The following is a 15,880-nucleotide window of genomic DNA, read 5'->3' on the forward strand; positions in this document are numbered from 1 at the left end:
TACAGAAAAACCATGGAAGGGTTTTAGTGAGTGTCAGAAACACCTCTACTACACCGGTGAAGGTACCGGCCAGAGTGCTGTTGGGCCAAGTTAACCCGGCTACCCCAGTTGTCCCATCTGATCTTAAAGAGGGGGAAAGGGGTGAAGATGTTATAGAAGAGCTCTGCTCTGGAAACGCTGCCCTCCCACCAGAATGGGTGAAGAGGGCCAAGGCACAACTTGCTCGATGGCAAGGAATATTTTCTAGGGATGATTTCGACGTGGGATGCGCCAGGAGTGCCACTCATAAGATCCGCCTGAGTGAGGACAAACCTTTCCGAGAAAGAGTCCGGCGAGTTCCCTTAGGTGACTTAGAAGATCTACGTCAGCAGCTGGCGGAACTCAAGAAGACTGGGGTTATTCGAGAATCCAGGAGCCCATATGCTTCTCCGATAGTGGTAGTCCGGAAGAAAAACGGATCTCTGAGGCTTTGTATCGACTACCGAACCCTGAACAGAAGAACCATCCCAGACCAGTATACCACTCCTCGAATCGAAGATGCCCTACAGAGCCTGTCAGGGGCGAAGTGGTTCAGTGTGATGGACTTAAAGAGTGGGTATTATCAGATCCCCATGCACCCTGAAGATCGGGAGAAGACAGCCTTCATCACCCCTGTGGGGTTCTTTGAGTTCAATCGCATGCCTCAGGGGTTGTCAGGGGCCCCTGCTACCTTCCAAAGGCTGATGGAAAGGACCGTTGGAGATATGAATTTGATAGAGGTACTGGTATACTTGGATGATGTTATCGTGTTTGGCAGAACTTTGGAAGAACACGAGGAGAGGTTGGAAAAGGTCCTGAAGAGGCTACATGAAGAAGGCCTGAAACTTTCCCCTGAGAAGTGCCAATTCTATCAGTCCTCGGTCCATTACCTGGGCCACATCGTGTCTGAAGAAGGGGTGGCCACCGACCCGGACAAGCTGGATGCTGTCGCCTCCTGGCCGAGACCTACAAATGTGACCGAACTTCGGTCGTTCCTGGGTTTTTGCTCCTATTACAGGAGGTTTGTAGAGGGGTTCGCCAAGATTGCCCGACCCCTCAATGAGTTACTAAAGAACGAAGAAGATGACGTTCCTGAAGTGGTCAAGCCAGTGAAGTCCACCATGGGACCCCGGAAGGCCAAGGAGTCCATCCAGGATCAGTGGACCCCAGAATGTGAAGGGGCTTTCATTCAGTTGAAAAAGAATCTAACCACTGCACCTGTGTTGGCCTACGCAGACCCCACGAAACCATATGAACTACATGTCGATGCCAGCCGAGATGGGCTGGGTGGGGTACTCTACCAGGAACATGAGGGCCACCTGCGACCCGTAGCCTACGTGAGCAGGAGTCTACTACCTGCTGAAAGGAATTATCCTACCCACAAACTTGAATTCCTGGCCTTAAAGTGGGCAGTGGTCGACAAACTGAAAGATTACCTGTACGGAGCTGAATTCATTGTCAAGACGGATAATAATCCCCTTACCTATCTCTTGACTACAGCCAAGCTGGATGCAACAGGACACAGATGGTTGGCTGCCCTCTCTAGCTTCAACTTCAGCCTGAAGTATCGGCCAGGAATCGGGAACAGGGATGCAGATGCCCTATCCAGAAGGTTGCATGCACCACACAAACCTGATGAAGAATGGACCCATTTGGCTCCAGAAGGGGTGCGTGCCCTATATCAGGGAACTGAACTTCGATCCAGAGGAGGATCAAGAGCCGAAGAGATTGGGGTTTCGGCTGTCGGAGTACCCAAATACTATTGCAGGGTGACCCAGGTTGAAGGGGAAGATTTACCCCGGCTGTCAAAAAGGGACTTGAGGAAGGAGCAGCTGGAAGACCCTCTGGGAAAACTTCTTTTGGAAGCCTTGGAGATCCAGCGCCCTGAGTTGCTTCTAACCGACTCTCCTCAGGGGGCCCGTCTGTTGCATAGAGAGTGGACCCGGTTACAGATCCGAGAAGGGGTGGCCCACCGACGAGGCCCATCTGAAGATCTGGAGGAGAAGTGGCAACTGTTCTTACCAGCTAAATACAGGGAGAGAGTTCTGGCTGCTCTTCATGATAATCATGGCCATCTGGGACCTGAAAGAACTTTTCAGCTTGTCAGAGACAGGTTCTACTGGCCCTGTATGAGGGCTGAAGTTGAAGGATACTGTCATTCTTGTGTCCGATGTATACAAAGGAAGACTCTGCCACGTCAAGCAGCCCCAATGGGCCATCTGCAAAGCCAGGGACCCATGGAACTGGTGTGCATTGATTTCCTTTGCCTAGAGCCTGATCTGAGTGGCCAAGGGAATGTCCTTGTGGTAACAGACCATTTTACCAGATACGCCCAAGCATTCCCAACAAGGGATCAGAAGGCCTCTACAGTAGCCAAAGTTCTTGTAGAAAAGTTCTTTGTACACTATGGGTTACCACAACGCCTCCATTCAGATCAGGGAAGAGACTTTGAAAGCAGACTGATCAAGAGACTGTTAGATCTGTTAGGCATCCAAAAGACTAGAACTACTCCCTACCATCCACAAGGGGATGCCCAGCCGGAACGATTTAACAGGACTCTTTTGGACATGTTGGGGACTTTGAGCTCAGAGAAGAAACAGCATTGGGGCAAACATGTAGCTGCCATTGTGCATGCCTACAACAGTACTGTCAGTGATGCTACTGGATATTCCCCTTATCGTCTAATGTTTGGACGAGAGGCTCGGTTGCCAGTGGATTTGGCCTTTGGCATCTCGCCCGATCACACCTCTTCAGCATCGCACAAGGGATATGTGGACCGACTGCGGAAGAGTCTGAAATCGGCCTATGATAAAGCTCAGGCCACATCTGATCAACGTGGACTGAGGAATAAAAGGAATTTCGACTTAAAAGTTCGGATCCAAGACTTGCAACCAGGGGACAGGGTATTGTTGAGGAACTTGGGTGTCCCGGGAAAACACAAGTTGGCAGACCGCTGGAAGTCCCAACCTTATGTTATCTGCAAGCAACTACCAAACCTCCCTGTGTATCAAATTCGGCCTGAAGGAAGTGTGGGTCCATTGAAGACTTGGCATAGGAACCATTTACTGCCTCTCTCTGAAGCAGTTCGCATGCCTCCTGTCGTAGATTCGCCAGAGACCCCTTCGACCTCTCGCCTGTCCAGACCAGTCACCAGATCTCAGTCGACACTCCCAGATGTGAGGGAGGGAAATTCTCCATCTGAAGATCTGGAAGATGAAGAGGAGGTACCTGACTGGATGTGGTCATCTCAGTTACCAGAACCCACACCTGCCTCTCTGTCTTCATCCGAATTGGCTGACAGAGGAACCCTTCGGGCGGAAGCCCCCGAATTCATACCTTTCCACATGCTTCCAGAAGAAGTAGTTGATGATGAAGATCCTGAGGAGGAGGTTGCACCTTTCTCTGAAGAAGAACTGACCACTCTTGAAGCATCAGATTCCTGTGTGTTGGAACATGAGGAGGAGGACATTGAAGAATCCCCAGAAGTGGCTGGTCCTAGTACCTCTGAGATTGTGCATCCCAAAGAACAGAGGGAAAGAAGAGTCATTCACCCACCCAAACGACTGACCTATGACCAATTGGGTGAATGCTCGGAAGAGGCTATCTTTACTTCCAAACGAACTCTTGATCAGCCTAGTTCTTCCACCACAGATTTGGTGGAGGACAACCCTAGCTCACCCCCAGGCACATCTGTACAAGCCACTCAAGTGTCAGGGGTCTGTGAACAGAATTACCTTCCCTCCCCCGACAATTGGTGGGAGGTTCCTATGTCGAACCTGTGTTGTAATATGCAGTTGTTAAGTTTGAACTCTGCTTATGAAAAGGAAGATGATTCCCTGTTATGCATATGTTAATGTTTTTTTTTTTTGTGTACTGCCAACATATGCACTGGAGTACATGCTGTTGTCCTCTTTGGGGACCAAAGTTTCTCAAGTGGGGGGAGTGTGTAGCGGGGTCTTCCATTATACAAGTGTAAAAGACTGCTGCTTGACATTTGAGAGGAACTCGGCTCCATCTAGTGGCCAAAAGGAGCCGAGCTATGGAATTTCTTTTGATGTGATTTTCCTTTCAGGAAGTTGAGCAGTCTTCATCGCCCATAGTGCTTTGAGAGTACCAGGATGCACGGCTTCACCGCACAGCCTTCTGGGGGAAGCTTTATAAAGGAAGGGAGGAGCCAGGCTCGCTCTCTTGGGAAAGACACAGTGAGACAAGCAGGAAGCCAGCGCTGTGGGCTGATGCTGCATGCTAGGCCGAAACTCCTGGGCCTTAAGTGACTAAGTTGCAGTGTTTCATCTCCAGTAGAGGATCCCTCCTGGAGGTCCCATTGATGTTCTACAGAGACCAGACTCATCCACCCCAAATACCTATCACGGCTGGTGACAGAGGCCGGAGACTGAGACAGCAGCGGAGGCTTCCTGGGAGACAGTCCTGTTGGTGAGAGGGCACCTGCCCAAAAACTGACTCTATCTATCAAAGAAGTAACTTTAGTCAGGATCAGCCTTAGAGTAGTAGAAGGCAATTTACCAGGTGGCCCAGTACATCTCTCACAGAAGTTTTACCGCCAATCCTGCACAGACACCCCGCGGTGATTATTAACTGTTTGCTGCCATTCTCTCTATTGATCACCCATCCTCAATGTGGATTACAAATCGCGAGTGCACCAACGTTGCTAGCGAAGATATAGAGAAGAAACAGCGGACTCAGATAGGTCTGACTGTCTGGTACTGTGTCTAACTGAATGCTGAGCCTTATTTCCAAAAGTATAATAGTGATTAAGATGGTGGTCCTATAGGCTCGGAGACATTTCCTGAAACAATTAATGTGCCCTTGAGGAGTGATATCACAGTATTTATCTTATCTTTGATTAATTAATCAGTATATCCTTTTACAAAGTCATATTTTACTGTATCGAAACTGTTTATTTGATTTACAGTAAATAACTTTCCTGTTTAAAAGCAAGCTTGTGTGTGGTCACCTTGTATTACCCAGAAGGACTGCAGCTGGAGAGAGGTAACAGGTCATTATTATTTATTGAAGTGTTATATTCCAATCTGTGTAGCCATTTGGTATTCCAGTCCCATTCTGGGTCAGTTGTGCCTAGGGAGGGTTCGAGCCAATTCTGTGGGTTGTTAGGCAGGACGTAGACCCAATAATCTAATCAGCAGCTCCTGCGGGGGTGGTGCTACAATACAAATAACAGAATCTCTGATATAAAGGATATCTGATCTCGCAGGTCTTCCATCAGGCACTTTGGGGAGTGATGAAGCAACTCTTTAGGTTGATTAGGTTGAGGCAGTAACATGACCACTATTGCTAGCACTAGATGGAACCTTGAAGTAGACTAATGTATCTTCCTCTATAAGCGTCAGTGCCATCTTGTGGAAATCCAGACCTCTAGCAAAATGATGGCAGATTTTTTAAGCACAGAAATGCTATAAATAGCAATGACTCACAACGGGTGCTTAGAACAGGGGCGAATGTAGGAATAGTGCCTCCTAATGAGTGGGAAGACTAAGAGACAGGGTTCCTTTTGTCTCCGCTCCCCACTGACACACTGTGGAACATTGACCAGGACACCGCTCTCGCCACCCTGAATGAGTGCACACACAATGACGCTGCCTCCTCGTAAAAAACTCCCATTCCTAAGACTTCCATCTGTTTCAAAATCATATCCTGTCTGGACTATATTCTGTTTCACCCCAGATGGAGTACCCTACACGGAAAACTTAGTTGTGGAGTTTTGACTTAAGGAACACTTCCTCTAAATTATTTATTTGATAAGATTTACAAACATTGTGCCTTGGAAGCTAACAGTCATTGCCAGTATTTCATTGTTTTTTGTTTCAAATATTTTATTTAAACCAATAAAAGGCAGATCCAAAGTATTACATCACGAGTGTATATCCAATTACATAATGCAACACATGTCCAACCAGTAAGCAACTGCTGGAGATACATAGACTTCAAGGACTCATCAACAAAGGATATTTCAGGCATAGGTTCATCACTCCTCACAGAGCCTAAAAGGTGAACCACGTAAAGAGAGGTGTGGAACTACCCACTACTTTACCCTTTATAGTAAGAACAAGGAATTAAAGAGAAAATAAAGTAGATAAAGTAGACTAGAGGAGGAAAGGAACAGAAAAAAAAAGTGTGTGTGGTTGGGGGGGTTGTAAAGGGAAGTTTGAGGTAATAGTTCATTACACATGGCCAGTATTTACCTCAATTTGTCAATAAAAGGGTAAATTCCTAAGAGCCGGTTCACATTGCAGCGACCCGACTTGCCGGGGCGACCTGCGAGGTCGCGGTGCACAGCGCGCACCGCGACCTCGGAGAGACCTGCACGGACTTCATATCATTGAAGTCAATGCAGGTCGCTCCGAGGTCGCCCCAAAGAAGCTCAGGACCCTTTTTCTAAGTCGGAGCAACTTGTGTCGCTCCTATTAGAACGGGTCCTGTGCTAATCTATGGGCAGGCGACCCATGGCGACCTGTCAGGCGACCAGGTCGCCTGACAGGTCGCCCCAGTGTGATCGGAGTCTAAAATAAGCTTGATGTTTCCCTCTGAGCTGACAGTGCATCTTTAGTATTAAAGTAAATCTTTGGTATTAAACCAAATACGGGCAACAATGTAATTCTTTTTAGGGGAACCATGGTGTAAGTATCAGTTGCCCTTGTAAGGGTAACCCCAGAACTCATGGGTTTCAGTAACATTTTGACTGTTGAAGCCAGATTGAAAATTATATTTATTTAGAAAAACATGTAGATAGGAAGAAGACATGTTTGGAGAGCAAGTCAATCACATTACATTCTGTTGGCTTAATAAACATCACTCTATCTGGCTAGGGTTTCTAATACAGTTTTATACATTCTAAAGTGGGTGAAACCTAGCTATCTAGTTTCATTAAAGTCACATATGAGTCTTTGGTAACATCCTTTGATATGCGGATGAACATTTTAACATAGACGTGTCACTTCCAAGTTCGTTGATTGAACAGATCTTCAAAGACTTGTTACTTCCAGTATCCAACTGGACAGGTCTTCAAAAGTCGAGATAGCAATCTAACAACAGGAGGTATAAATGGCTTTTGAAGACAACAGCTGTTATACAATATGACTTATCACAAAATATACATCTAATATATCTGCTTAATCATAAATACATGTTTGATAAATAAAATGGCTGTTCCCTTTTCCCCATCATCCGCTAAGCTCTAACGAGCAGGGCCCTCTAGTTCCTCCTGTTTTGAACTGTATTGTAACTGTATTGTCTTCCCTCACATTGTAAAGTGCTGTGCAAACTGTTGGCGCTATATACATCCTGTATAATAATAATAATAATAATACTGTCTGGAGACTGTCTGTCTGGAGAGGAGAGAGAGGGAGAGAGAGAGAGAGAGAGATAATGTCTCAGTCACATGCCCTATCCATGCTACCAATACTAGGTCAAAAGAGAGGATTATTGCCAAATAACTAGGACTGTGTTCCAGGCTTATTGGATAACAGCTGGAAAGTCTCATCACCACAGATCTTGTCTTCAGGTCTCTGACACAAACACAGATGCCACTTCATCATTAGGGGTGCCTGCAGCTGGACTTTGCTATAACATTCATCTGAAGGTATTCCTATATATAACTATATATGCCTTGGTCTATGTGAACAATTCAACCAGGACTCCTATAGGGTCCTCTGCTAATAATATCCAGTTGTACATTGAATATATTTACTTTTAATAATCTATTCTCATACAAAGCTTGTATTATTTTTATACTGGTTTGCATCTATATGTGTATAGTTAAAATTATATGCTGGTTGCAATAGTTTTTCTTTCAATTACTTTTATTAGATTACTAGTTCCTTTCCCTGGAAGCGAATCTCCTCTTTTCACCTCTGGGTGGAGGCACTACCAACTTTGTCATCAAATCCACGTAGTAAAGTTTGTCTTATTTACCTACAGGTTTAGCACAATAATCTGTTTGGGGAGCGCCATTTCTAACCCCCCCCCTTCCCCCAGGAGGAAGGGGAGCAGATATTGTTTTTTAATTAACACTCCTAGCAGTGAAACAAATGTGGCAATTTTCTGCACTATGGAGAGATCAAGCTGGAAAATGCACCCATTGATTAAAAAATAGCTTTTACAGCAATTTGCTATTCTTTACCCACCAGAAGACTGCAGACAGGTGGTGAATGTCACATTTACAGGACATTCACTATCTGTCTACAGTCTTCTGGTACATATTTACCCTATTATATATATATAGGCAAATGTGGGTAAAAAAGGGTAGATTCCCCTAAAAGATTCCTCCAATAAATTTTTTGGCAAATGCTTTAGAACATATATGTCCAACACAGGTGAATCTGGACCCTCAGGCCATGTCATGTGGCCCTCGCATCCAGTTTTTTAGCTAGAATATAGCTTCTCCGACTCTCACCCTCCACTCCCTGCTCCCCACTATTACTTGTAAATATAGATACCTTCTGTGTTCACAAGGATAGCTTTGCCCTTGGTGGCTCGCATCTGTAACAGATCCATCAGGTACTCCTCATCCCTGCTCATACCTGAACTCTGCACTCTGTACATAACGCACTCCTGAATTCTGCACTCTGTAGGTAGTGCACCCTAATCTCTGCACTCTGTACGTAAGGCACTCGTGAACGCTGCACTCTGTAGGTAGTGCACCCCTGAGCTCTGCACATAACACAGTCCTGAATTCTGCACGCTGTAGGTCATGCACCCTAAACTCTGCACTCTGTATGTAATGCACTAGTGAACGCTGCACTCTGTAGGTAGCGCACCCCTGAGCTCTGCACTCTGTACATAACGCACTCCTGAATTCTGCACTCTGTAGGTAGTTCACCCCAATCTCTGCACTCTGTACGTAATGCACTCGTGAACTCTGCACTCTATAGGTAGCGAACCCCTGAGCTCTGCACTCTGTACATAACGCACTCCTGAATTCTGCACTCTGTAGGTAGTGCACCCTAAACTCTGCACTCTGTACGTAATGCACTCGTGAACTCTGCACTCTGCACTCTGTACATAACACAGTCCTGAATTCTGCACTCTGTAGGTAGTGCACCCTAAACTCTGCACTCTGTATGTAATGCACTCGTGAACTCTGCACTCTGTACATAACGCACTCCTGAAGTCTGCACGTAGCACATCCCTAACCCCTGCAATTTGTACATAGCTCACCCAAGATGATATTGCGTTTGGCACCCCTGCTTTAGAAGTAGATCCCTAAGTGTTAGGTATCTCTTCAGTTAACAGCTACGACTCTACTCTGGGTGGCTAATGTAGATCGAACTTCATGCTGAGAATGTCAGACAGAAACAGATATGTCTGTCTTCACTTGAGCTGAACTGAAATCTGCAGTAATTATCTCCCTGACTTAGACATGTGTCTTTGAAAGGTCCGTTACACTTTCCTATCAGCAGGTAGTCAACTATAAATCTTCCATGATGGTACATGTTACACGAAGAGAAATTCTTATGTTTAGTATTGACTGTTGTCACTCTCAAGATAACTGATCATCGCTAATAATGCTTATATCAGGCTGTGGATGGCCGCCTTTACCTGCACATACTGATGCACACCCACACACTCCAAACAGAGCAAATAAAAGCCACAGCAAAAATTATCATTTCACCCAGCAGATATTTTGCAACGACTGACTGAAGAAACTGGGATGATGTGTTCTCTTTGTGAAAGATATGCAGACGGGTCTCTGCGTGGGAGTAAGTCAGCTGAAGGCCACTTAATTCATTTGACAAGGTTTAGCAAGGTAAAATCTCCCAGCTCTGACATGAAGACATACAATGCAAACTGATGAATAAAGCTTCATTTAGGAGGGAGGTAATTATCTGAGGTTGAAGAGCTTCATCTAGCTAAGTATTTAACTCTAAGTGCTGCATTTATTTATAACTGAAACAAACGACCTCAATGTGTATGCAATCTTTTATATTGCCAATTTTAATGTATCACAATCCAATCTATTATATATATATATATATATATATATATATATATATATATATATATATATATATATATATATATATATAAAATATACACTATATTGTCAAAGTTATTCGGACACCTGCCTTTACACGCACATGAACTTTAATGGCATCCCAGTCTTAGTCCGTGGGGTTCAATATTGAGCTGTACCACCCTTTGCAGCTATAACAGCTTCAACTCTTCTGGGAAGGCTGTCCCCAATGTTTAGGAGTGTGTCTATGGAAATGTTTTTTGACCTTTCTTCTAGAAGTGCATTTGTGAGGTCAGGCGCTGATGATGGACGAGAAGGCCTGGCTCGCAGTCTCCACTCTAATTCATGCCAAAGGTGTTCTGTTGGGTTGAAGTCAGGACTCTGTGCAGGCCAGTCAAGTTCCTCCACCCCAAACTCCCTCATCCATGTCTTTATGGACCTTGCTTTGTGCACTGGTCCCATTTATTTTACAGAGGGGGGGGGGGGGGATTATGGTGTGGAGTTGTTTTTCAGGGGTTGCGAAGGAAACTCTTAAGGTGTTACAATACCAAGACATTTAGGACAATTTCATGCTCCCAATATTGTGGGAACAGTTTGGGGATGGCCCCTTCCTGTTCCAACATGACTGCGCACCAGTGGACAAAGCAAGGTCCATAAAGACATGGATATGCAAGTTTGGGGTGGAGGCAATTGACTGGCCTGCACAGAGTGCTGACCTCAACCCAATAGAACGCATTTGGGATGAATTAGTGCAGAGACTGCAAGCCAGGCTCCTTGCCCCACATCAGTGACTGACTTAAAAAATGTGCATCTAGAAGAATGGTCAAACATTCCCATAGACACACTCCTAAACCTTGTGGACAGCCTTCCCAGAAGAGCTGAAGCTGTTATAGCTGCAAATGGTGGGCCAACTCAATATTGAACCCCACAGACTAAGACTGGGATGCCATTAAAGTTCATGTGCGTGTAAAGGCAAGCATCCCAACACTTGTAACAATATAGTATATATATATATATCTTCTTTTTTTTTCCAACAAAGGTTCCTATTTAAAAGAGCAGCACAGCAAAAATATGACTCATTCATTATCCATCAAAAAGCTCAAAACAAATGAAAAATAGCCATAACCTATAAAAACAGGGAAGCCTCTGAATTGAGAACTGTAATGTAGTCAGCCTGCATATACAGTAAGGACTTGCTCACATGTGCTTTGATCTCTGAAGAACAAATTCCATTCGGTTCGTTCTTCAGAGAACATCTGACAGGCAGTGAGCAGTGCCATCTTAAGAGCATTAAAGGGCCCCGGGCAATGCAGTGCACTGGGGCCCTGCCTACGCAATCACCCACGAGACTAAAAATGCAAATTATCGATAAGGCTATATTACAGCAGTGCCTGGCTAATGACAGCTTCCAAGTTCAGTGGCTAGGTCTGGTGAACATACACGCACGGACGGGAATCAGACTCAACTGTCCTGTGTCTGCCTGTTCCTGTGAAGGCAGACAGGCATTCCTGCAGTTGTGGGCTCCCCCTCCATGGCCCAAGTGGCCTGACAGCAGTGCAGGGCCGACAGGCGCTTGCCACCTGCTAAGTTCGGCAGCGGGATGCACACGGGAATCGGGACTAATGCTTGGCTGGGGCTGGGGCTGGGTTGCTGGGCAGGTGGGGCCCCCGGGCAACTGCCCAGCATGCCCATTCGGTAAGATGGCCTGGCAGTGAGGAGGCGTTGTATCGTCTTCTCACCGCCTGCTTTAAGTCCTAGAATCCCACACTAGCACGCTGCAACTGCATGCATTGCACATGGGTGCGAGGCGCTTGCAAAGCAGTTCTATTCACTTGAAGCAACAGGGGGTATAATTCCTGAGGGTTTGAGGCCACTGCATGTGTACACCCTCACCTGCTGCCTTTGCAGCTAAAAGGGTTGTGGTTGGGATCAGAAAAAGCATGGCTCAACCACAGCATTTTACTGCCCCCAACCCCACATTTATTAGCCCTAAAACATACAGTCTGCTGTGTATTTTTTAATACAAAAGTTAAATTACCCTATGTTATCAGTGCACTGAGAGTCATTCTACTGCTCTTACACAGAAGCAGTGGCTTGGTAATCCAGTGCACTGCTCCAATCAACAGTGTTCTAGCTCCCAAGCAGGGCTGTTGATTAGAACCGTGTGCAGGAGGAGGTGTTATAGTTCTGAAAGCATGGTTGCATGTCAGTAATGAATACAGGAGCTTCAACTAATATCATATATACTGATGTCGGCCGGCCATGTGATGCCCTGCTGCACCCAACAGAGGGAAAGGAATACAGCCAGCTCCTCTTCCCCCTGTCACTGTAACTAACAGGAGCGGCTCTGTGTGAATTCCCCTGGACCTGAACCGTTCAGAGGCAGGGAATGGATTTGCTATACAGACACTGGGGATTCTGGGAAATGCAGCCTTAATGCCCACCCGCTGCACAAGACAAGTCAATGGAGACTACTGGAGGCCCAGACTTTAATACCTAAGATTCACTGCACTCAGAGGCAGAGAGATAGAACTATTCCTGAGTAAATCTGCAGAGATCAGGGCAGAACATCAGTGCAGACCTATTGCTAGAGTCTGCACCGGACACCAGGCAGACAATGTGGGGAAACCAGTATAAGCAGACCTGTGCTGTTCTTGCCTACACTGAGGACAGAACCTGTGAGGACCAGAGCGAGAGAATGAGTCACAGAGAGAGTTGTTGTCCCTTAGAACTTGAGCTAGGAGACTGGTTGCTGTGTGTGCCCACCTCCAGAGAGGACCTGATCACAAGGATCTGATTGTGAGGAGCCAATCGTGAGAACTGAGACTACTAGGCCAACTGGTCACCAAGTGTATGGGACCTGTTACATGCTAGGATTGGTAAGCAGAGCTACAGAGTTTAATCCCTCACCACCTACAGTTAATGCAATAGACAAGAGACAACTACATGTGCACCACTTTACAGAAGGGTCCCAATGACAGCCCTCTAACCTTGACACTTAGGCACCAGGTACTTTAGACACCACCAGAGGTACCGGGGTACACTTTTGTCAGTAATGCATACACCCACCTACTATTGGGGCTTTATGCGTAGAGCGCACCCAGGAACATTGGTATTTCAGTAGAGGGAGAGAAGAATAATAAGCAATGTCTCCTTCTCCATATTGTTGTAGCCCAGCACCTGGCTACACAGCCAGAAAGATTTTTAGGAGGTATTGCTAGGACATTGACCACATTAATGAAAACATAGTGTTCATAATAGAGAAAAGAGGGAAGGTTGGCCAGAGGCCAAAATAGAGAAGAAAGAGGAAGCAAATGCAAATAGCAGTAAGAAAAAGATTGTACAGTGTCCTGTCCTGAATCAGGAAAGAAGTGCAGTCCAAAAGTGAGCATGATGCTTTGATTTCAGGTGCCAGCAATGAATTTAATCCAGGGCTTCCATATATTTTCAAAATGTCATTATTTGTCATTTAGTTTACTGATTAACTTTTCATGAGTCATTATCCAAGATACCTTATGTTTAACCATAGGATAGGAGGTCACTGGGTTCTTCCAGGCCCTAGCGATTGTGATATTAGTTGCCAGTAAAATAAAAAAGATCAAGGATTGAGAATATTTAGGAGTCCCCTGGAGTGAGTCAATAAACAATAGACATTGTGGGGTTCTGGAACCACATAAATCAGTAAAAAGTAAAGTAGTTGTAAACCCCAGACATGAAATATGAACAAAGCATATCACTCTAAAGTACATACTTGTCTCAAAAGTGCTAAGTGTAATTTCTGTCTGGTGCTTTGTTCCTCTTGTAGCACACCCCACATAGGAGTTGTAGATTAAGGGGATCCCCCACCCCTGCACAGCCAGGCACACCTAATCTTAACCAACACCTCAGAGACAGAGAACAGTCCATAACATTGTTTTTATGTTTTATTAGGGGATTTCAACTCAGATAGGGATTGGAGATTATGGGATGCCCACTTGACTTCAAACCTCAGGGACAACATTCTCTATGTACAACTCCACTTCTTCCTCCTGCACAAACTTGCTTACAGAACCCAGCTGGATCACTGTGTTAAAATCTGACACTCAGTCAGATTAAGAAGGCAATAGCCCATTACAGGCAGGAACCCGAGGCCCCTTGGTTGTGTAGCAAAGAATTACAGTGTCCAGCATGTACTTTTCCTCTCATGGCTACTGATCCCAGCACCACTTTTTCGGGCACTGCCAGCCCATGTGGCTGCAGCTGCCCCTTTACTAGCCCTCCAGGCCTCTAGACTGACACTTACCAGCCCACCTGGCTGACTCTTTGGAGATCTCCCAGTAGTGCTGACCTGCTCCTGCAGTCCTCTCCCCTTGCTCCTGTGCCTCCAGGAAGGATTTCCTCCTTGTGTTGTGGTAGGGTCCTCCCAGCACCCGAGCCCTGGCCCAAGGTCACCCCCTTCTAAGAATAAGCACACCCTGAGAGCCAGCAACAGCCTCCTCAGCACTCCATCTTCCACCCGACTGCCCCTACTGGCATAGGACCACCAACAGCCCTTTACTGGGGATTGGCTGAGGCCCTCATTATTATTCCAAGCAGCTCCACCTAACCTCAACCCACTATGTCTAGAACATTCTCCAATGTCCCAGAAAACAGAGCGAGGTACCTGAGAGACTGCTAGGATGAGTCGTCCAGCCCTGAATCTCTGAACCCTGGCTCAGATTCCCAGTTCAGGCCTGGCCCTGAGCCAAAGGATATACATAATTAAATTAATAATTGTCAGATTGGGGTTATATGTGAAATTATGAAAAGTGGGTGGGGATAGTGATGGTCCACTTTAAATAGTTCCCACTCTGCCCCCAGGCCCCGTCAGTTTAGCAGGGGGTTCTGGGGGCAGAGAGGAGACTTTTTAGTTACCTTTGGGTGCAGGTGGGTTAATCCGGCGCCTTCCAGCAAATAAATGAAAGTTCTCCATGCACCATCAGTTCAGCAGGGTTATCTGGGGGCAAAAAGGGGACTCTGTAATAATCTTTGGACTTAGGTGGAGTAATCCTGTGGCTGGCTCCTGGGCCTAATGGACCTTCAACCTCCCCAATACAAGACAACACCCCCCCCCCCCCACACACACACACACACACACATTGACAGACCTGTGTATAGGGAAAAATAAAAGCAGAAGCTATCTGTTGTATAGAGAATTAAAAATATATTCAAAATATGCTAACTCTATGTACACAGGGAGAATCCACACAATGGTGGCTAAAAGTATTCTTGTTTACTCTAAGATTGACAAAGAATTTGACATCACGAGATAAGGTTAGATCATGGGTCAATTGGCTGAACCAATACAGCTCTATGTCTTAGTATACAAGCCCACTGCTGGCTATGTGCCCGGAAGACTAAAGCTGGCCATATTGCATAATCTATGGCCTGCTTTAGAAGCTGTCTCTGTATTCCCATGAGAAAGCAGTTGGGCAAAGACTACTTTAACCACTTTACCACTGGAGGATTTTGCTGTCTTACGTCTGGGCCACTTTTTGCGATTCGGCACTGTGCGACTTTAACTGACAATTGCGCGATCATGCAACGCCGTACCCGAACGAAATTTACGTCCTTTTTTCCCACAAACAGAGCTTTCTTTTGGTGGTATTTGATCACCTGTGCAATTTTTACTTTTTGTGCTATAAACAAAAAAAGAGCGACAATTTTGAAAAAATAACAATATTTTTCACATTTCCTTATATGAAATTCCCCCCAAAAAATGTAAAAATCAAAATTTTTTATCATTTTAGGCCAATTTGTTTTCTGCTACACATTTTTGGTAAAAATAAACGTATTTTGATTGGTTTGTGCAAAAGTTATTGCGTTTACTAACTAAGGGAAAGTTTTCTGTAA

At 45.6% G+C, this 15,880-nt stretch overlaps 1 protein-coding gene across 1 annotated transcript in view; it reads right to left on the reverse strand.

The window, feature by feature from the left end:
- LOC309565939 (uncharacterized protein) overlaps positions 1-8,574 on the reverse strand; it is a gene marked incomplete at both ends in the record, with an annotated part of 56,812 nt that extends 48,238 nt beyond the window's left edge. Inside the window, one exon of the mRNA XM_082270968.1 lies at positions 8,493-8,574. Coding sequence (XP_082127094.1) covers positions 8,493-8,574 — 82 coding nt within the window. The remainder of the gene's footprint in view (positions 1-8,492) is intronic.
- Positions 8,575-15,880: the final 7,306 nt, after the last annotated feature.

Source organism: Pelophylax lessonae (assembly GCF_965119305.1).
Source record: "Pelophylax lessonae genome assembly, chromosome: 10".
NCBI classification, from domain to species: Eukaryota; Metazoa; Chordata; class Amphibia; order Anura; family Ranidae; genus Pelophylax; species Pelophylax lessonae.